This window comes from Sander vitreus, chromosome 3 (genome assembly GCF_031162955.1).
Source record: "Sander vitreus isolate 19-12246 chromosome 3, sanVit1, whole genome shotgun sequence".
Taxonomy (NCBI): Eukaryota; Metazoa; Chordata; class Actinopteri; order Perciformes; family Percidae; genus Sander; species Sander vitreus.
Genome location: NC_135857.1, coordinates 16,952,776 through 16,974,975, shown reverse-complemented (window position 1 = coordinate 16,974,975; position 22,200 = coordinate 16,952,776). Strand labels below are relative to the sequence as shown.

General features: G+C 40.0%; 1 protein-coding gene across 1 annotated transcript in view; it reads right to left on the bottom strand.

Annotated features, from left to right (window-relative positions):
* Nucleotides 1–22,200, bottom strand: part of LOC144512942 (cGMP-inhibited 3',5'-cyclic phosphodiesterase 3A-like) — a 52,780-nt gene that overhangs the window by 11,432 nt on the left and 19,148 nt on the right. Inside the window, exons 2-5 of the mRNA XM_078243939.1 lie at nucleotides 11,749–11,799; nucleotides 5,530–5,775; nucleotides 312–457; nucleotides 102–217 (exon numbers count right to left, since the gene is read on the bottom strand). Of these exons, the coding sequence (XP_078100065.1) occupies nucleotides 102–217; nucleotides 312–457; nucleotides 5,530–5,775; nucleotides 11,749–11,799 (559 nt within the window). The remainder of the gene's footprint in view (nucleotides 1–101; nucleotides 218–311; nucleotides 458–5,529; nucleotides 5,776–11,748; nucleotides 11,800–22,200) is intronic.

The window sequence follows — 22,200 nt, the reverse complement described above, 5'->3', positions numbered from 1 at the left end:
GCATTCTATCACCCCTTTAACCTACTCAACATACTAAACATGTACTCAGTGTTTTAAGTAAATGTTTGAACACACGCACACACACACACACACACACACACCTGGTCTTCCCAGTGGTTTGCTGTAGAGGTGGTTGGAGGTGACAGAGGCAGCACAGGAGACAGACATGGAGCGACTCTTTGAGATGGTCATCATCACTGAGTTGTTCCATGATTCACTGATTTAATGTAAAAAAAAAAAACATCACTGTTACTGTTCAAAGTTACTGCCATACTCTTGATTGTACTGCGATATGAGTGAGTGAGAATTACCTATCTGTGGTGTGTTTAATGCTGGCTGAGCGGTCTCGGCGTACAGGGCCTGGCTCGATGGTAGGCAGCCCCGTAGCTGAGGTGGTCGTGGTCCAAGTTGACGAAATTCTCCGAAGCAATCCTGGGGGCAGACTCCGTCTTAAACGCTGTAATGCAGATAAAAAAACATGTTTACACACTCACAGAAACTTCAGTGGGGTGGATGAGGCAGGTCGGACACCATTAGTGTACTTGGGCACCGAAATCTCAAAAGTGAGGGGATTTTTAATTGAAAGCTACTAACAGTTGCATCCTTATGGATACTACAAAGATATGGCCTTGCTGGCTCTTTTCACATCTGCTCAAATTTCAAAACATTTATTGTAGTCATTATAACTGTTGATAATCCTCCATTTCTTTTATAATTCACAAATATCACAATGTTGTGTCCCAGTAGGATGCTTTGCAACAGTTTAATAGTATTTGTATGGATAGAACAAATAGTGTATATACAGTGGGGCAAAAAAGTACTTAGTCAGCCACCAATTGTGCAAGTTCTCCCACTTAAAAAGATGATTGAGGCCTGTAATTTTCAACATAGGTACACTTCAACTATGAGAGACAGAATGAGAAAAAAAATCCATTAAATCACATTGTAGGATTTTTAATGAATTTATTTGCAAATTATGGTGGAAAATAAGTATTTAGTCAATAACAAAAGTTCATCTCAATACTTTGTTATATACCCTTTGTTGGCAATGACAGAGGTCAAACGTTTTCTGTAAGTCTTCACAAGGTTTGCACACACTGTTGCTGGTATTTTGGCCCATTCCTCCATGCACATCTCCTCTAGAGCAGTGATGTTTTGGGGCTGTCGCTGGGCAACATGGACTTTCAACTCCCTCCAAAGATTTTCTATGGGGTTGAGATCTGGAGACTGGCTAGGCCACTCCAGGACCTTGAAATGCTTCTTACGAAGCCACTCCTTCGTTGCCGTGGCGGTGTGTTTGGGATCATTGTCATGCTGAAAGACCCAGCTACGTTTCATCTTCAATGCCCTTGCTGATGGAAGGTGGTTTTCACTCAAAATCTCACAATACATGGCCCCATTCATTCTTTCCTTTACACGGGTCAGTCGTCCTGGTCCCTTTGCAGAGAAACAGCCCCAAAGCATGATGTTTCCACCCCCCATGCTTCACAGTAGGTATGGTGTTTTTACCAAAAAGTTCTATTTTGGTTTCATCTGACCATATGACATTCTCCCAATCCTCTTCTGGATCATCCAAATGCTATCTAGCAAACTCCAGACGGGCCTGGACATGTACTGGCTTAAGCAGGGGGACACGTCTGGCACTACAGGATTTGAGTCCCTGGCGGCGTAGTGTGTTACTGATGTTAGCCTTTGTTACTTTGGTCCCAGCTCTCTGCAGGTCATTCACTAGGTCCCATCGTGTGGTTCTGGGATTTTTGCTCATCGTTCTTGTGATCATTTTGACCCCACGGGGTGAGATCTTGCGTGGAGCCCCGGATTGAGGGAGATTATTAGTGGTCTTGTATGTCTTCCATTTTCTTATAATTGTTCCCACAGTTGATGTCTTCACACCAAGCTGCTTACCTATTGCAGATTCAGTCTTCCCAGCCTGGTGCAGGTCTACACTTTCTAGTTTCTGGTGTCCTTCGACAGCTCTTTGGTCTTGGCCATAGTGGAGTTTGGAGTGTGACTGTTTGAAGTTGTGGACAGGTGTCTTTTATACTGATAACAAGTTCAAACAGGTGCCATTAATACAGGTAACGAGTGGAGGACAGAGGAACCTCTTAAAGAAGAAGTTACAGGTCTGTGAGAGCCAGAAATCTTGCTTGTTTGTAGGTGACCAAATACTTATTTTCCCGAGGAATTTGCAACTGTATTATTAAATGTGTGACTACATTCTTATATACAGTATATCACCTTTGTATTTGATTTTCTAGCTGCTGCAATGGTCTAATTTTCATCCATGTTTACAAAATAATTAGTTTAGTCTAGTCTTCTAAACAAGAATTTTCTGAAAATAACAGGCAAGGTTGACAAAAAGCTCCAGTCACATTTACTCTATGACCATGAAAAAGTAAAAAAAAATAAAAATAAAAAAATTAATTAATTAAAAAGGCAAACACAGTTCACACAGCTAAAGACAAAACAGAACACCAAGAAAAGAAAGACAGATACAGTACCCCACGCACATGTTTTAACCAATAAACAGAGCTAAATGTTCCCACAAAGAAACTGTTCTCCTCTATCAAAGGGTCAAGACATCAAACTAGAAGAATGCCATATTCGTTCTTCCAGCCCATTCCTGTTTTTTAAAAGCATATGGGAGACAGCATGGTAAGTAGAAAAGGAGTCACGCTTGTTTCCCTGTGGTGTCAGTCTATCTAATGCTGTAAATTTTGTTGTAAAGCCATGAGCTAAACTCAGTTATTTGTCAGTTTGTATTTTTGTACAGTTGGTGTATTTCTCTCTCTCTCTCTCTCTCCCTCTTTCTCACACACACACACACACACACACACACACACACACACACACACACACACACACACACACACACACACACACACACACACACACACACACACACACACACACACACACACACACTGAACTCTAGAGGGCAGCAGAGGATCAAATAGTACTGAAGAAAATCATGTCCATCCCTCTTTGTCTGTTCACTTCTTAGACACACACACATACACACACACACACACACACACACACACACACACACACACACACACACACACACACACACACGCACACTCTCTGCGGTATACTTTACCTAAAGTGTATGAAAGTGTGTGAAAGAAGGACAGAGGAATTTGAAGTATTAATCACTGTAAACATCCTGTCTGCTTTTGCTATTGTGAATTTTAATGCCGTGTGGTAATGCAACTTTAAGTGCAAATCTGAAACATCTGCACTGCATTATTATGCAATAATGTAGCTGACAATAATATAAGTTGGCATGATGTTGGCTGTGATGGATTTCATACATATATTCATATATTCTGTTGCTTTATTTCCATACAATAGTGAAATAAATATAAACCACTATGGTATGCTTGAAAAAATGTGTGGCTTTGAATATGAAGTATAATAAAGACAAATCTGTGCACCACAAGTGTGGTTCAATGTCTGAAAGCTGCTATAAACTTGACAGATAGTCAGAACTGCTGGATTTAAACCGTGGGGAGACAAATTGTTTCCCAGCTTTTAACACGAAATGAAACAGTGTTTTGCTGTCCTGTTAAGCTAACTCAGAGCCAAAGTAACAAATGCACCTCAGTCATCAACATTTCCTATTGCCTTTATGTAACTGCTATTTCTGTCCTTAGTTCGGAGCCATACAACAGGGCAGCAGCGCAAGTGAGCTGAATCACCGACTTTAACCCATTGCTTTATGCAGACTCACAAATCCCCAATGAGCTAAAATGAGACAGAATCTCATTGAATTTCACTAAATGGGTCGAGCATTTGAGTGCACTCAGGCAATGTTAAAGCTGCTTGTCACTTTCTTGGTAGGGTATCCTGCATTGCATCATACGCTTTATTTAGTTTTCTTGCAGCCTTAAGTGCACGCATACATTTTAAAGCACTGGCCTTGTAAAACATTAAAAGCCTTCTGGAAGCCTGTGCGTCATTGTTAGCTACGTTAGAACCCCACACTACGCCAGCAGTGATGGAGGAAATGGGGGTGATGACTGCAGGAAGAGGTACGCCGCGACATACGCACATGAGTGTGTGTTAGAGACAGCATACCAGACCAGTAGTCTGCTCCTCATTTCTGCTTGAGAAACGAGGCTGCTTTTAGAACACCTGAATTTCTGACAGAACTGTTGCCGTTTGAGGTGCATTATGGGTAATGTAGGCGCCAGGTTTTGACAAGGAAGGAGAATGTGTGCACTAAAAAAGCCAATACTTTTATTTTATTTTTATCATGAGGCTAATAATAAAATGTCATAGTAGTGCAATGCTAAATCCGTGTAGTACTCTTTCAAAATGAAGTGATATCTAATTGTGACCCACACCACAGGTTGTGCTATTTCTACTTCTTATATTGTTTAATGTGAACAATCTAAAGGCCTGTGTAGGTAAAGGTATATTTAACAAGAAGAAAAAAGCAAATCATATTTCTTGTTTTATTTTCATCTTTTCATTCACCTTGATGCATCACATTTATCTGTGGATCATTTGGGGGTTCCGGACCCTCAGGTTGAGGACCACTGCTATGTGTGTGTGACCCAGGTGTCGATTTTTCTATCTGTATTAATCAACTCTGTCCAACCAGAGCCGACCCGATGCTTAAGCGAACCAAGCGCTTGGGAACAGCAATCAGTTAAACATGTGTTCTCTCCTCTCCAATTTTGATGTCAGCAAATAACAGTAATGTTAAGTGATGTGCTAGCTAACAGTGTATCTCTCTCTAGTATGTCTATGTTGCTAATCTAGCTGGGCAGTGCATCTATTGGTCTGGCTGTCTTGCTTGCTTGCAGCCACTTCCAGGGCTGTGTTCTGTGACGCTGTGCCTGACAAAAGTGAGAGTGAAGTACAACTAATAATTACGCTTGATAATCGGCCACAGTGTTTAAAAGCTGCAGTTTGGAAAATATAACATTTATATGCTGGTGCAAGAATGAAATTCACGCTTTTACAGCAGCGACCTCTATGGGGACCACTCCAGACAGTATATGGGTGTGAGGGCACTGTTCATAGGCGCACATGCTTTTAAAACAAGCCAATGATTATCTAGTCTCTCAGCCAAGGTTTGAAGGTTTTAGTACAACTCTGGACTAATGCAAGATGGAAAGCATAGGCTTGACATAGACTATTGATAATATTGAATTTAAAATGTTAATTAGCAATACGGATGCAACTCTCAGTAAATAAGAAGTATTCAGCCAAGCCATATAAGTAGTATTTTAAATTTAAAAATGTATAAAATAAAATCTGGGGGAGCCAGTTTGAATGGGGCTGATGCAGTTGATCAAATTAAATATAGTATTAAACTTATAAGTGTATAGCAGTGTAATACACTGGGGTGTCAGGTGTGACTGTGTGGCAATGGCAAATGGTTTACATCGCTCACAGGTCAGGTAGGAAGGCCCCTTAGCAGATTTTGCTTAGGCCCCCAGGTCAGGACTAGCTCTGTGTACAACAGACTATAGATGTGATTAAGCACAATTACTGAAATTGACAAACATTTACCTTTGGAATGGCCAGTCTCTCTGTTTTTTCCAGCCCCTCCTCGGAGTCAGAGCAGGTATGTGTGTCTGCAGGGATGCGAGGCCGGTGGAGCGGCTGGAGGCTGATCTGGGTGCTGAGGAGGTTGCTGACAGCCTTCAGAGAGCTGCAGGTGTTAGGAGGCAGCGAGGGGTCTGCCAGCAGGTCTGAGATCAGCCCATGGGCTTCACCCATCACCGCGATGTCCACTACCACACTGGTGCCTGAAGACTGAAGAAGAGAAGATAGGAAGAGATAGAGAATGACATAATCATTCTTTGTTCATCTTTACTGGTTTAATGCAATTATGATGTGGTGAACAAATGTATCACCACACTGACGCACACAGCTTTTTTATCTCTATACCTGAGAGAGAAAGAGAATATGTTTGTTTATGTGTGTGTACTGGAGACAGCACATGTAGCCAACTGTGTGTGTGTATGTGTGTAAAACAGTATTGAAAATATCATAGCCATAAAAATATTAGACTTTCTACAATATTCCTACAAAGAAGTAGAAGGACACTCGGAGATAACAAACCTCCGCCAAGGCCATGGCCTATCTCGTAATGTTAAGGAAAGTGAAAAATAATTTGTGTATCCGCCCCGTGTTTCAGATACACTCCAAAATTTAACACAAAGACAAACAAACCTAACCGAAAACACAACTACCTTGGCGGAGGTAATAACACACCCTACTCTCAAACACCCCCCCTCTTCCCCCCGCCTTCATATAGCTGTTACTGAGTCATCATATTGACTAATAAGCCCAAAGGCTCATCTATGTCAAAGGTCAACCATGTTAGGTTTCAGTAATGGATTCAACCGTTAATGTCAACATGTGCTAATCAGCTCCTCTTCAGCTATAATCAATTTCCAAACACTCCAAAACACATGTATCCACACACGCGCACGCACGCACTCACGCATGCACACACACATGGAACAATTGCTTTAGTGGGTGGATCAAGACAATCAAACTGGCCCTGATGTTTTCTCATCTTCCACTCATACTCTAGTCCTGCATCCTTCTCTCCCCTACTGTGCCAACACATGAAGCAAATGAGCTCACATGATCACTCCAGCCATAAGCTTTCACTCTTCCATCTGCCTGCCTCCTGAGGCGACTAGGCTTGGAAACTGGCAGTAACCTCTGCTTTTTCACTCTGCTTGTATCTCTGCCTAACCTTTTCACTTTGCTTGTGATTTCATTCAGTGGTTTTTCATATTCTAAGCTTGGGAGTTTACCTATTCTACACCATTTGGGTCCTCAGTTAACTTTTCTCTACCTCACACACATATATTTGTCCCTAGTAGAGCGTAATCTTAGGTAGAAAAAGATAAAGATGTGCAGGTGGAGTAAAGGGGGAACCATAAAAGGTAACAACAGCAGAACCATCCCTCTGTTTTCAAACAAAAGTGACAGATGATTCTCATAATTTGCTTCCTTAAACAGATTGTATTAGCTCTTCAAACATGTCAGAGCTTGGGGCTGTGATGTGATGAGTAAATGCATCAAGCACATACGGAGATAGTTTCCTGGAAGAGCGCGTGTCTGTATGTGTGCATGTGCAAGTGTGCATGTGTCACCTCAACCTGAACAAAACCCATTAGAGCACTCCAGAGCTTTATGACATCCTGCTATTGTGACATTCACCCATTACCTGGCAGTAATGGTCTCTGTTCCGCTAATGTCAGGGAGAGAGTGAGATAGAGGGAGCTTGTGTGTGTGTATGTGTGTGTGTGTGTGTGTGTGTGTGTGTGTGTGTGTGTGTGTGTGTGTGTGTGTGTGTGTGTGTGTGTGTGTTGCAGCTGTTTTTATGGCACTTTTCTCTGTTAGAATTCTGATATTTATGCATTAAAAAAAAGAAACAAATAACAAGCCTCCAGTATATGTGTGCATTTGGAAGTGCATTTACTGAAACATGCATAAGCATTTGGGCTGATGGAGTGCTACAGAGCGCCGTTCTGGTAGAGACACAGTGAAGAGGCAAGGCGAGGGAGAAGGTTATCGATTCCTCACAGCATAAAGGCCCACAGGAGGCAGAGCAATAGTCAATGAGTAAATATCAACAGTGGGCACGCACACACACACACACACACACACACACACACACACACACACACACACACACACACACACACACACACACACACACACACACACACACACACACACACACACACACACACACACACACACACACACACACACACACACAGGCATGCATGTACCAGAATTGCCCCTTGGGATCACTCTGTCAGGCTTTCAGAGTAATACAGTACATGCTGCGCACAAAACGATGGGTCATAATCCCTCAACAAATGCAGTGCACTGTAAGAGAAGACAATATTAAACACTGGTCTATGATGATGAACACAGATAAGTAAAATAAGATCTGTGTGCATTAAGCTCCTAAGAATAGAACTACTGATTTGGATCACTAGTCAAAGCCACATAACATCATCAAAGCTAAAAGGTAAACCAATATCCATTCAGAGTATGGTTGGGCATTTAGATGGATACATACAATATGTAGTCATACCTTAAAAGTTCATATACATTACAAGATGATCATGATGTTGAGTCAATGTATGTCTGATACAGCATCAACAAAAACGGCTTAATAACATTTATTGCTGGACTATTTAATTGAATAAGATTGCATTATATTGTTTTTTGGCTAAGAAAAGTACGAAAGTAGCAGTGAAAAAAATCCTTCATCACTGGAAATCCCCTTAATAATATTGATCTCTTTTGAATTACCTTAACATTTGATCGCACGCATGCACAAAAAACAAGTAACCTCACTTAAAGACAGTCCATGCTTTAAAAATCCTGTTTTGATTTCAGTCATCATGTCTGAACCGCACACACTATGGGACTATTCTCTTTAAGCGCAGATGTATGTCTATGTTTTTATGATGGGAATGTACACTATACCCCCCTCTTCCTCTCTCTCTCTCTCTCTCTCTCTCTCTCTCTCTTGCAATTATCTTTCCTCCAGTTTTCCATTTCCCCTCTTCTCATATCTGCTATTCCCCACTATTTCAGTTTTCCCTCTCATCCCCACATTCTCCAGCCCTCTCCTGAGAGACAGTTATGTAGGCAGATCAGGCATGAAGGCAGATGGTGAAAGCAGAGCGAGAGATAAAGAGCGATAGAAAGCGAGAGAGAGAGAGAGAGAGAGAGAGAGAGAGAGAGAGAGAGAGAGAGGAGCTGAGTCCACAGGCAGGCCATGGCCAGTCAAGTGAAAAAGAGAACAGCTCACTCGAGCAGGCCAGCTGAACTCCTCCACAGTGTAACCTACAACAACTGTAAATACAACACTACAGTGGGGAGCTGCCCATTGTTTCTGTACTATTACACCAACAGTAGAGAAAAGAGCAAAATATGTAGAAAGCCTTCACACCTCTCTCTGCTTTAAGAAATGCTGAACTAGTAGTAGCCAACAGAGCATGCCAGAGGCCAAGTTCATGTTCTGGATACAGGAGGATGATTGCAGAATTGCAAACAGTTGCAAGATTGCAGAGCAAGAGTGCCTCACAGTTGTGAGGCTATTAATCATTATCAAATGTATCTATTGATTTGGTAATAATGATGAAGTAAGTATGTGTTTTGGAGGGAGCACAGGCTAGCTGAGATGTGTTTTCTGAGCTGCGCAAGACGTATGAACACCAGAGATTACGATTTGTTGGTCATTTTGCAATAAATCTACCTCTCTAACCTTTTGTATTCATAATGTGCAAAAGTGGTCATAACACAAAATCAATAGATGCAATTGTTCGTCAAGTTTGAGTTGAAGATAATGAAACTATGCAAACCATTGTGTTGGTGTGAGATAACACATAGTCTATCTATAACACATCCACCCTTATAGGACATGCTGCTCAACAAATAGCACCCATCTAAGAACAAGAGTGACACTGAATCTCTCAACAGTGGCTCCAGTCTCCTGCTTACGAACACCAGTCTCTCACATGCGTAATTGACCTAAAAACTCAAGAAGCTTAATTTAGACATTGCTTCAAGTTGTCCTATTTAAACCATCTCATCATTATGTGAACACTGATCAAATGGCTTTCCATTCCCTGCACACATGTGTGCACACAGACATAAAGATAAAGCACATGCATAATATAGAACATACACCCAGACTGAAGGGAAGAGACACAAGTTAAGCCAATACTGAACCTGTTTAGGATGATGTGTATTGTCCTGATGGCGTCCCATGATACTTGCTGAGTGCCTTCTCTGCATCATTTGTGTTCAACACAACCGCTCAATCCTGATCTTGCTATCTAGACTCCGATATGATACGACAGCTTTAAGCTCTCTTTCCTTCCTTTAACCCTACTTCAAATGTCACAGTCATAAGAGTCTCAATCCAAAGCAAGTGACATTTCAATAATGTAGTCCACGAACACTTCCTCGCCCTCTCCTCAGCTCTCCTCTTCTCTGCTGTTTCATGGACCTCCCTCTGTCCTCTCACCCGCCCCTGATTCTGCATCTGCCAATTGCAAATGTTCACCAGTGGTTCAGGGATGGGAAGACCTGCAGTACACTGAAATCAGTTGTATTGAAAATACCTGGTTGCTAGGTTACATTGGGACAAAGATCAAAGTGACTCGACTATGGACCATAAAATTGTTGTTCGGGGCTCAGTTGGCCACAGTTATACAGTACTACGCCCACTACTTGTCAAGTGTTTCCTGTGATAGCAGGTAATGCATGACAACCGAGTAGCGAGAAATGTGTGTATTATCAGAACAGGGCTTTCTGCATCAGGAAACTGAGGTACATATTGATTCATTAAAAGTCTATTAAGATGGTAGGTTTGCTGTTGACTAAAGCTGGAGTTGCATGTCCAGTATGAAAAAAAATGTGGATGGTTTACATATTAAATCTAAACCAATAATACATAAGTGGTGAGTATAATATTAAGACAGTTTGCAACTGTTTGATTTTTACTTTTAAAGTCTGGGAGCCTTGGTGGGAAAAGTCAAACCTCATTGATGACCTTTTTTTCCAAAATGTATATGAATGAACTTTGATTTTTCAGATTTTATTGTTTAACCCCCCTAAAATGACTTTGCATTGCGTGCTTATGACAATTAAAATACTCTGTCCTAAATTAGCAGAGATCAAGTGTGTGACCTGTTCAACAAGCAGCATCTTTTTTCAGCATGTCTATAACAATACCTGTTATTACACTTCACCTACTTTACAATGCCATGAAGATGAATGCCATGAAGAGGAACTAACTTTGACATTAGTTACTTTTGTGACAATGAAACAAGCAAGTCAAACTCTACACAAACGACAAAAGATCATCATCATCATTTTTCTTCATTATGTTTTTTTTGTCCTTGATGAGCATCACCTCTTTTCCTCTAAAATCAGTCCATCTGGTACTTTATATGTGGTTTTGCTTTCTAAATAAATCGTTCTAACCTGAATGATAGGCTTGCTAGCGTGAAAGCACTAAGCTAAGCTAACGCTAAGTTAAGCTAAGCTAACGTGATACATAAAGTAATGTGTTTATATTGACATTGAATCAATTGACTCCCAGTTATGTGAAGGTGATGCTAGCACTGCTGTTACCACTGAAAATCAACACTAGACTTAGCTGCATAATGCAACTTTTAGCAGTACTTTTAGTTCATTATTTGAGTCATCTGGATTCACTGGATAAAGCCAAAACCAAAACAATGTTGCTTGTTACTCTCTGCTCCTCACCACGGGGCTTCTTGTGTGTTGCAAGCAAATCACTCCGCCCAAGTAGCAGAAGTAGTAGTGCTTCGCCTTCTGAGAATATAGTTCCCAGTTTGTAAATGGTTATGAGATGGTCATGTCTCATGTGACCTTGTTATTTGTACATGCTGTGACTATACAAATCACAACATGTAAATAGGAAAATGTTGGCGTTATTTTGTCACTTATTGGGAGCAGTAGGCTAGTTGGAGCCTGTTACCTCCAGGATCCGTGATAAACTAGGCTAGCGGTGGGTGCGTCAGACAGAGTTACGACACACGGAGATGAGAAGGGTATGTATGGACTTATCTAACTCTGGGGGATACGGTGAATAAGCTAAAGTCCCAATAAGTCTGTGTGTTCCTTTAAAAATGTCCCCCAGGAACAAGTGCTATTCTATTACACAAACATGCACATCCTTTCTCCCCTTTCCATCAGGGCTGCACTGACCTGGGATCTGCTCAGAGCTCTCTTGTAGTCCCATTCTGGGTGGCACATAATCTGGAGATAGAAGCATATGAACAGAAGCTACTGTCAGAGACCTGTCCACTCTGTGACACAACATCTATATATCATACATATCTAAGCACAGCATTTCTTTTCTCTTCTTCTGCGTTCTTCTCCTTTACTTCCTCCTCCCTTCATCCCTCTTTCCGCCAACCCATCTAAATATAAAAGAAGAGCAGGCGCTGCTGATGAAGAAAAATACATCACAACACATCACCCTTAATGCTGGAGGGCTGATCTACATACGGCTCCCCACCACCACCTCCCATTAGCTGTCCCCTCACTGCAATGATTTTACATTTTTGTTCAATACGAGAAAACTGTAATTTAATTTCACATTCAGACGGTGAGCTTCCAAGTGGCTTTCCCTAAATAAGGCAGCTTGTAAGTTTTCGGAAAGCACCTTAAACCTTACTTTCTTTTTTTTTTTTTTGCTCCCGTTATAACTACTATGGCCACTAGAGGGCGCTGTCGTTATATAGGTCTTGAGTGCTGCTTGAACAAACAACATATGGGTTTGTTTTTCGGGGCAAGAAGCAAGAGGTAACTGTTTGATGAATTTGGACACTTTAAGACAATGTAGAAATCATGGGGTGTGCTCTCCTCTGACCTACATTTCATGTTAGTAACAGCTGGTGTAGTGGAGATGAAGAACAGCCAAAAATGGGAAGCCCATCTCAGACAGAATGATGAACTAACCATTGCTGTGTTGGAGCAAGTTGTGCATTTTGCACTTTAGTTTTGATTAATTATTTTCATGTACTTAGAGAGGGCTTCACACTAGTAATCATACCTGATGGCAGTTAATTTGGAAGCTATCAGTTAGGATCTTCTTTGTTGCATCCACACTGCGTGCAACACAAATAGGCGCTTTTTTTGTTGCATTAAAAGTCCAGTGGAGCTTTACACCGCACTGCATTACATTATTGTTGTCCCTTGCCATACAGGGCCTGTCCCCACAACTAAGAACAAAGGTTGGGACAATAACCACCAGCATGCAACTTTGTTAAAGGAGAATTCCGGTCACGTAGCTCTGTTGTTTGGAAATTTGGAGTGCGGGCAGTAGCAAAAAAACCCGAAAACAATCGGTGCTACCTACACCGTGTTATCCTGCTAGCGTTAGCACCCAACAGGCTTAAACAGGGCAAGTTTTAAACGTGTTTTAAGCCTCTAAACATGCTCGAAATGTCATTACAAGTGCCTACCGATGTGCAGTGATTCCTTTCGAGGGAACACAGCAAATCTGACTGCAGTAGATGTGACAGAAAGGCATATAAATTGTGTTAATCCAGCCAGTGTACATACCTCTGTTTATTTCCTGTTTTCCGGTCAAGTCCACACTAGTCGATTGTCGAACTCATATTCCAGTCAAATTTAGTTTTTTAGTTTTTCTCGCTACTGACAGCACTCCAAATTTCCAAACAACAGAGCTACGTGTTGAAATTGACCGGAATTCTCCTTTAAGGCTCTATCTTAACTGCAACAAAATAAATAAATAATAATCAATGAATCTGGTCAAAGTCATATTTTTCTTTTCTTTAAATAAAAAAAAAAGTGTCCCAGGTATTAGTTAATATTTACATCATGGTAACAGGCGATACCTTGGTGCAAAATGATGATACCCCCCAAATGAATTTAGTGAGATTGAAGATTAGTGAAATACTTAATATTAATTATTGTTCTTGAAAACAATCTCAACATTTAAAAGTGGTTGTGGAAAAAATAGCAAACTTGCTATGTTGCAGGTACATTGTCTGACAACGTTAAACCTACAGTCAGTACGTGACTGCTTACTGCTGATCCTCAGAAAGACTGACCTTTTGGGCAGAAACCTTTTTTTTTGTAATTTCTGAACATAAAATAAAGGCTACCCTCAGTCAAATACAACAAGCACTGTGAACCTTTATTCGAACAAACGTTGACCAGAATTCTCAATGATGATATTCATGTGAAGGTAAGCTAAACGTTGTATTTACTTCTAATGTTTAAACACAGCTTTGGCTTTACTGTGCCTTACATTAAATTGACTGCATAAGGTCAATGTGCAGAGTGTTTCTTGTGCAAAAAGAAATGGGTAATTTAAATAACAAATGTTGCTTGATTCTTGATATATTATAATTATTTTAAGAACTGGTCCCAGGCCTTGTGTGCATGTGTGTGTGTGTCAGAATAATTGTTACAGTCATTGATTGTTAAATCAGTTACAAATTAAAGCTTTGTCCAAGAGAGACATTACTTATCAGGCTCTCCCAATTAAAGTAGAATGTAACAAATAATACATGAAACACTGTGGTCTATTATGCATATTATAAATTAATTATGTTAATCTTGACTATTTCTGAATGACATCTAGTGGTTCATGATCTTCATCCATCTAATTGTTATAACAAGATAAATAAAATCATAGCAATTTCATGGAAATACAATGTATTTATGTGTACTTTGACATTCCCCATTTTTGTCTCGAACTGCTATTTAAATAGGGTACTTTTAATGTTTAAACACAGCTTTGGCTTTATTGTGCCTAACATTAAATTGACTGCATAAGGTCAATATGCAGAATGTTTCTTGTGCAAAAAGAAATGGGTAATTTAAATAATAGATGTTGCTTAATTCTTGAAATATTATAATTATTTTTAGAACTGGTCCCAGGCCTTGTGTGTATGTCTGTGTGTGTCTGTGAGTGTGTGTTGCTTCTGTGGACTGCTCATAGCTGTCATAGTTCGTAAGCTGACGTATAAAATGGAATAAAATGAGATGACCTGACAGTGCAACTGTCATCCACTGGAGATGACTTTACATTTTGAATGGCAGATGAGATAATCTGCCTAATACATCGGATTCATGTTTTATGTGAGCCCCTCAGGATGGAAGGGAGGTTGTTTGGAAGAACTGTAATGCTGAATCACACTGTACTCCATGATCATGTAAAATATGTATACCTCATTTTGGAATACTGTGTGTGGCACTCTGTTTTGTTGTCTGATGTTTATTTTTTTCTCCATCATTTACCAAGGCCCCTAATTCCTCCTCTGTGCTCTGTTGTTCCTTGAAGGCCTCCATTATGGCCCAAATACACTTCTCATGTCAAGTCTATAAGAGGCCTAATGTACTTCTGAGCCACATACTCTTTGACAGCTCCATAATTCCGTTTTAAGTAGACTGCTTGTAATTGCACTTGAGCAAATATAAGCATAGCTTCATATCAGCCCACTGTAGGTTAAAAAAAGTCAACGTTCATCGTTCACAGGCACACCGGAATGTTCCATTGCTGGGATGGCCAACACATGCATGAACACATTGTACACTGCAGGGGGAGCTCTTTTTGTTTATATGAACACTGCTGGTCTCAGGGATGTTTTTGTAGGATGCAGAACTTAAACATGTCCACGGGGACAGTAGCGGTTTTTGGCACGGCAAACCGAAAGGGGTCTCGCCCTGGGTGTGATTCAATGTAGAACTGCCACTGCACGGGGACAAGCCTCCTGTGTGTATGTGATAAATACATTTGACAAGAACAGAAAACTTAGAACTTAAAAAAAAACATTAGAATGCATTTTAAAACAACCATGATTTTGTATAATTGTGCAGATTCTTTTTAAAATAAATGACCTGCGTTAGTTAACCCATTTAGTTTCACCTGACTTTTGACATTTTAAATCATGCAAAAACACTATATCTCTGCCCAGAGAGTATCAGTACTCCCCATTTATTCATACAACAAACCGCAGAATAATTGTTACAGTCATTGATTGTTAAATCAGTTACAAATTAAAGCTTTGTCCAAGAGAGACATTCTTTATCAGGCTCTCCCAATTAAAGTAGAATGTAACAAATAATACATGAAACACTGTGGTCTATTATGCATATTATAAATGAGTTATGTTAATCTTCTAATTGACATCTAGTGGTTCATGATCTTCATCCATCTAATTGTTATAACAAGATAAATAAAATCATAGCAATTTCATGGAAATACAATGTATTTTTGTGTACTTTGACATTCCCCATTTTTTTCTCAAACTGCTATTTAAATAGGGTACTTTATGTGAATTCCATTCTGTTGATGTGAAAATATTTGGTGTTGTTTACATGACTACCCTTAACCCATTTAAAATAGCAACAGTATGTGTGTGTGTGTGTGTGTGTGTGTAACTGTGTATGTTATGACATACTATGACAAAGCCAAGTAAGGGCTAAAAGGGACAAAAGATCTCCACTGATTAATGTTTGTGAGTCTATCTTTACCTACCCACACACACAGAGGCACAAGCATACACCAGTGCACACACGGGTGCACTGACACACCGCCACACTGACACACACACACACACACACACCGACACACACACACACACTCACACACACACACACACACACACACACACACACACACACACACACACACACACACACACACACACACACACACACACACACACACACTCTCTGTTTGTCACGACTCAGACACTCCAGTCCTGAAGAACCCAGCAAGCCCGACCAAAACCCCTACTGGCCAGCAACTGTTCTTACTAGATCCGAGCTGTGGAGGGAGAGACATATCACATATGGAGATAGATAGATAGATAGATAGATAGATAGATAGATAGATAGATAGATAGATAGATAGATAGATAGACAGAGAGAGAGAGAGAGAGAGAGAGAGAGAGAGAGAGAGAAATACCCCAACTGTACAAAAATACAAACTGACAAATAACTGACTTTAGAGAGAGTGGTGATCACATACAAATTTAGAAAAGTAGAATACAGAAAATAGTTCCTCTATTACTACATTACTGTGATGAACTACTGTACAATGTAGATAAATGAAGTGAAACAACTAGAGACACAAAAGCAGCATAATGTATGTGAACTTGTATATCATTACCTCACCTCATCTCGCCTAATCTTATCACACCACTTATCATCTGGTGATATGGCAATTGTGTGCAAAATAGCATTCAAACAAATCTAACTGATGTCCAATGCAATGAACTGTGCTCCACTGGTATACATGGGGCACAACTTTGTTACACAGAAGTAACAAGTAGTAGTAAAGAAGTGGCTAACAGGTAATCAGGTCTGTCGACATTACATGTAGACACTAAATCTTGCTGCTATCTTGTCTTTCCTGTCCTGCCTGTTTGTGCCACTTGTGCTATGCCTATGAGGTTGTCTGTTACATGGACTGAACATTTGGCTTGTGTGTGTATGTGTGTGTTGGTATTGATGTTGATAATGACCATCTGTTCTTGTTTATATGTTGGTCTTGTAAATTTTAAATTTCAATTTTACTTGTATTGGGCTAAACCTGTATGTACTATTATAATCCTTTTATCTTTTTAGGTGTGACATTGTACGATCTGTCCAGGGACAGCAGATGTAAAATAGCCTTTTGGCTAATTCTGGCACATTTTACATTTTATATGTATTATTAGTGTGCATTGTCCCTGTTAAATAAACCTGGAAAAAGTATTATAATTTGCTTGAAAACATAATTTAGTAAAACAGTGACATGTTTAAATTGTCACAATGCAATTTGCCAAAAGTCAATAATACGATAATATTTAAGTATTGCCCACCTCTGCTATGATATAAAAATGTGAGATGATCTGAGGGAACATCTTCTCATCTTAAACCCAATGCTAATCAATGCTCCCTGTTGCGGCACGTCACTTTACAGGCTTCTGACAAAAGCTCGTCATTGAAGAATATTTACTTTCTACTGTAGTGTTGTTGCTCAATACCCTAATTTAGTTGTATTCCTTAAAGTGCAAAAAAGCAGATAGTTTCATGGATGACACAGCACATAACTGGTTCATACAGTGACCCAAAGAATCATTGTTTACCCACTCAACACAACTAGCTTGCCAAAAGGATTTGGCAAAGCTGCCTGTGTATGCATGGTTTGTGTGCGTGCGTGCGTGCGTGTATTGCGTGCGTGTGTGCGTGCGTGTGTGCGTATGTGCGTCCGTCCGAGAGAGATATACTCCTGGGCTGGATGATGATGACTCACCCACACACACACACACACACACACACACACACACAGACACTCTCACATGTGAATTCAGACATGCACTCATCACCGTCATCACTCACAACCATGTTAGCGCTGCACACCGATGCTAATTGTTTCCGATCAGCATATCAGGGGCCCTGTCAATACACTGTGAAACCAGACCACGCCAGCGATTGCTTATTGATCTCATTACATGCTCACGTCACTCCATCAAGCAAGCGTTTGTGAGTTTGTGCACACGTGTGAGGGGCCAACTGAGACATCCATCAGAGCTGTATGATTGAACCCAACGTTACAACTATTTAAAACTGATCTAAGCATCTAATCAATACACAACATGTGAACTCTGTGTTATTTATTCAAACAAGACTAAATGCTAACATGCTGATGTTTAGCAGGTATACAGTTTACTACTGTCACCATCTTAGGTTAGTGATAACATGTGCTATTTAGCACTAAACATTAGGGCTGTGAATTATTTGGTATCTCATGATTCGAGTCGATTCTTGGGGTCACGATTTGATTCTAAATGGATTCTTAATTTAAAATTCACGATTCAGTACATAGATGTGCTAATTTCAGGATCTAGTTTCAAGTTATTTATTGTCAGATGAACAACAATTACAGTAGTAGTAAAGTAGTTGATGTCACTGAATATCTTGATTTTCATGCTCCCTTCAACAATGCTTATTAAAGTTGTATAAAACAGAAAATCACAATAAAAAAAAAAACTAAATGAAAATCTAAAACTAAAAAATAGTGCAAGTTAAAATATAGGGATAAATAATAAAATAATAAAAACTCTACTCTAGTCCGCTGTGTGTTAATGAAGGCTGTGTGGCAAATTATGGCATGAGAGTGTTTATTAGAAAAAGTTTCATCAACTGATTGCATTAATGTAAACACGCAAAGGCAAATTTAGGACAAAAGGTAACATTTATTAATGTTAAACTTGCATTGACTAGGTAAAAAGTTATATTTGATCTGCATCTGTGTATTCAAACTCAAAATGAGCACACTGTGTACATACACTATTATTGTGTACATCATATTACTATTATTATAACTCTATTCTATTTTTTCTATTTCTTATAATACTTTTTGCATATTTTTCCAATGTCTATTTAATGTGTATTTGTGTTTTTCTGATGTGTGACTTTTTCTTTTGAGCTGCTGTAACAAGGGAATTTCTCCAGTGTGGGATTAATAAAGTCTATATCTCTTATCTCAAAGTAACGTGCCGTGTGCTTATGGCCAGGCAAAGCAGCCTGTATATTTTGTTCAAATGGTCTCCACTCTGCTGTCACATCTCTACCTCTCTCACCCAAGTGAGGAAGCAGTTCTGCTAACGTTGATGTAAATATGAAAATACATCAGACAATGTGATCTTATGACCAATTTTTCCTTACCAGTGCCTAACACTGCACTTAGTCTGGCGCAACGGACAAACATTGCCAGGATAAAGGTTGGTGGCTCGATCCCTGACCCTGCAGTCCCATGTCTAAGTGTCCTTAGGCTGAACCCCGAATTGCTCCCGATGCTGCGCCATCGGTGTGTCAATGTGTGTGAATGTTTATCTGATGACCAGGTGGCACCTTGTATGGCAGCCTCGGCCACCAGTGTATGAATGTGTGTAAATGGTTCCTGTACTATGTAAAAGTGCTTTGAGTAGTCGTTAAGACTAGAAAAGCTCTATATAAATACAGTCCATTTACATTTACTAGCATGTTTGCCTACTGGAAAAAGTTTTATTTTCCAAGCATGGCCTATCGTCTACTGTGAGCTAGCGATGGTAAAAAAATAGAAAATATAAACAATGAGACTAATGATGAGCCAACTAATAAATGGATTTTGTTACCTCATTTTACCCAGTACCCATGTAATGGTTTGGTTTTTTCAGGTTTTTAAGTCACTGGACTACGGTGGCCGACAGGGGCAAACGCCCTGCAACTTAAGAAAACACACACAAATAGACAAAACACAAGCAAATTAAGAAAACAACTTAATTTGACAACACATGCGCAGCATTCAGCAAACGCGCTGCAAATACACACAACACAACTAAATACATAAACGCGCTGCAAATAAAAAACGATGCAAAAAGAAAAGCACACAAACCCCGAAAAACAAATGCAACAAAAAAACACTGCATCCAGATTACACAACGGAAGTTCTCCAGACCTCTAGAGGGAGCAGCTAGTGGAACAGCTGGATTTTCGACACCACGTGGAGAGAGGGAGAGAGAGAGAGAGAGAGAGAGAGAAAGAGAGAGAAAGAGAGAGCCGGGACACGTTCAATCTCAGAATGGTTTGTTGTGAAACGGTGTGCAACGGTGAGATCATAGACTAAATATTAAGTCTTGTTTGAGATATGTTTTCTCTCGTTTGGTGGGTGTGCCTCGGCTCAGGTCACAGGTGATACTCAATCAGCAGAGACGTCTGTAAACTCGTGGTGATAAAACATTTAAAACTGCATCAGCGTTTAACGTTGACGTTTGTTTAAGCCATATTACATGAGAGGGTTTAATTTCGAAGACATTAAACATTAGACAGAAAGTACTGAAGTATAGGCCTCCTCAAGTGTAATACTGTGATTATACAACAAAATAAGTGATCAATCTGTATTCATATTGTGGAGCAATTCGCTCTTGAAATACAAAAAAGAAAATACAGACAGGATTTATAGTCCCCTCCCTGTTTAGTAAACCAGCGTGGGATTTATCAATCCGAATAAATCCCGCCCGCACATAAACACAAAACTGCTTTGCTAACTCCAACGTGTTTTAAGTAAGACATCTGCTGAAAAAGTTATTGTATTCATTAGCATGATTACCGTACTGTTTAATTCAAAAACATCCAAAACACCAAAGCACGAAGACATAGGGACCAGATGCGAGCTTTTATTTTGAAAAGTCGAAGCTCAGGGACGGCACCAGCCGGGAGGGCATGAGACGGGAGCATAGACTTTATATTATTAATATATTATGTTATTAATAATAATATGAATTTAATATACAGTCTATGGAGTTCTCCAGGCTGCAGCCATACCCGACTCTAATAAAAAGGCAGAGCACTCTCTCCCCGTGGGGTCGAAAATCAAGCTGTTCCACTAGCTGCTCCCTCTAGAGGTCTGGAGAACTTCCGTTGTGTATTCTGGATGCAGCGTTTTTTTGTTGCATTTGTTTTCGGGGTTTGGGTAATTTTCTTTTTGCATCGTTTTTTATTTGCAGCGCGTTTGTGTATTTGGTTGTGTTGTGTGTATTTGCAGCGCGTTTGCTGAATGCTGCGCATGTGTTGTCAAATTAATGAAGTTGTTTTCTTAATTTGCTTGTGTTTTGTCTATGTGTATGTGTTTTCTTAAGTTGCAGGGCGATTGCCCCTGTCAGCCACCGTACTGGACTAGCTAAAAACAGACATTCCCATCTGGTTGTTTTATCTGTAAATTATTTCTTAATTGAATTAAACCAAAAGAACGTAATCCTGCATTGAGGTGAATAAATTATTGAGTGAATGAATGAATGATAATGCATAAACAGAATATAATAAGAGTATGAATATACTATATAACAAAACATATACATCTATCCCGTTCAAAACAGAATGATACCAGCGTGCATTCATATTCTTCTTGCTACTTGTCATCTTTACTTCACTGAGTAAGCTGAATCACACGCAAATCGGCCCTCATGCATGCAAAAAACTCATCTGAAACACACACACACACACACACACACACACACACACACACACACACACACCATGTAGTTCCTGTCTTCTTCCTCCCTCCCCTCCTCCCTCCAAGGCTCCACAGCTAAGTGGAGTGCTTTTCCCCCATATTGTTGTACCCATGTTAAGCTACTGACGCCAGCTTGTCATTCTCTACTCCTATTACTGTGGGAGGGGAGTGCGTCACAGCTCCCACAACCCACTTCTCCCTGTCAGCTTTCTGCTCTCAATGATTGACACTGACGTTGCCGGGTGTTAGCATTTCAGGCTGAGTCCCATGGGAACAACGTGAGCGTCCAGACATTGGTCTTCCATTTGGAGCTGCATGCATTTTGGCTTACATCGCATTTTGTGCCTGTGCTTCTTGAAGTTTTGCTCTTTCATGTTTCCCCTCCAAAATGGTCCAGATGATTATCTTTAAAGGACGGGACACTAATAACAGACATTTGTGCCACAACACTTTCTGCCATACTTTATAATCGGATATGTGGTGAAAACATGTTTAGCTTAGAGCTAAATAAACACAACATTTGATGGGTGTTCTATGTACAGTGAGTTGTGAAAAAAACATATTCTGAAAAAATTGTGGTCATAACCTGTGTAGGTGCTACTGTAGCAGCATAATAACATTCACGCGATTATAAAAGG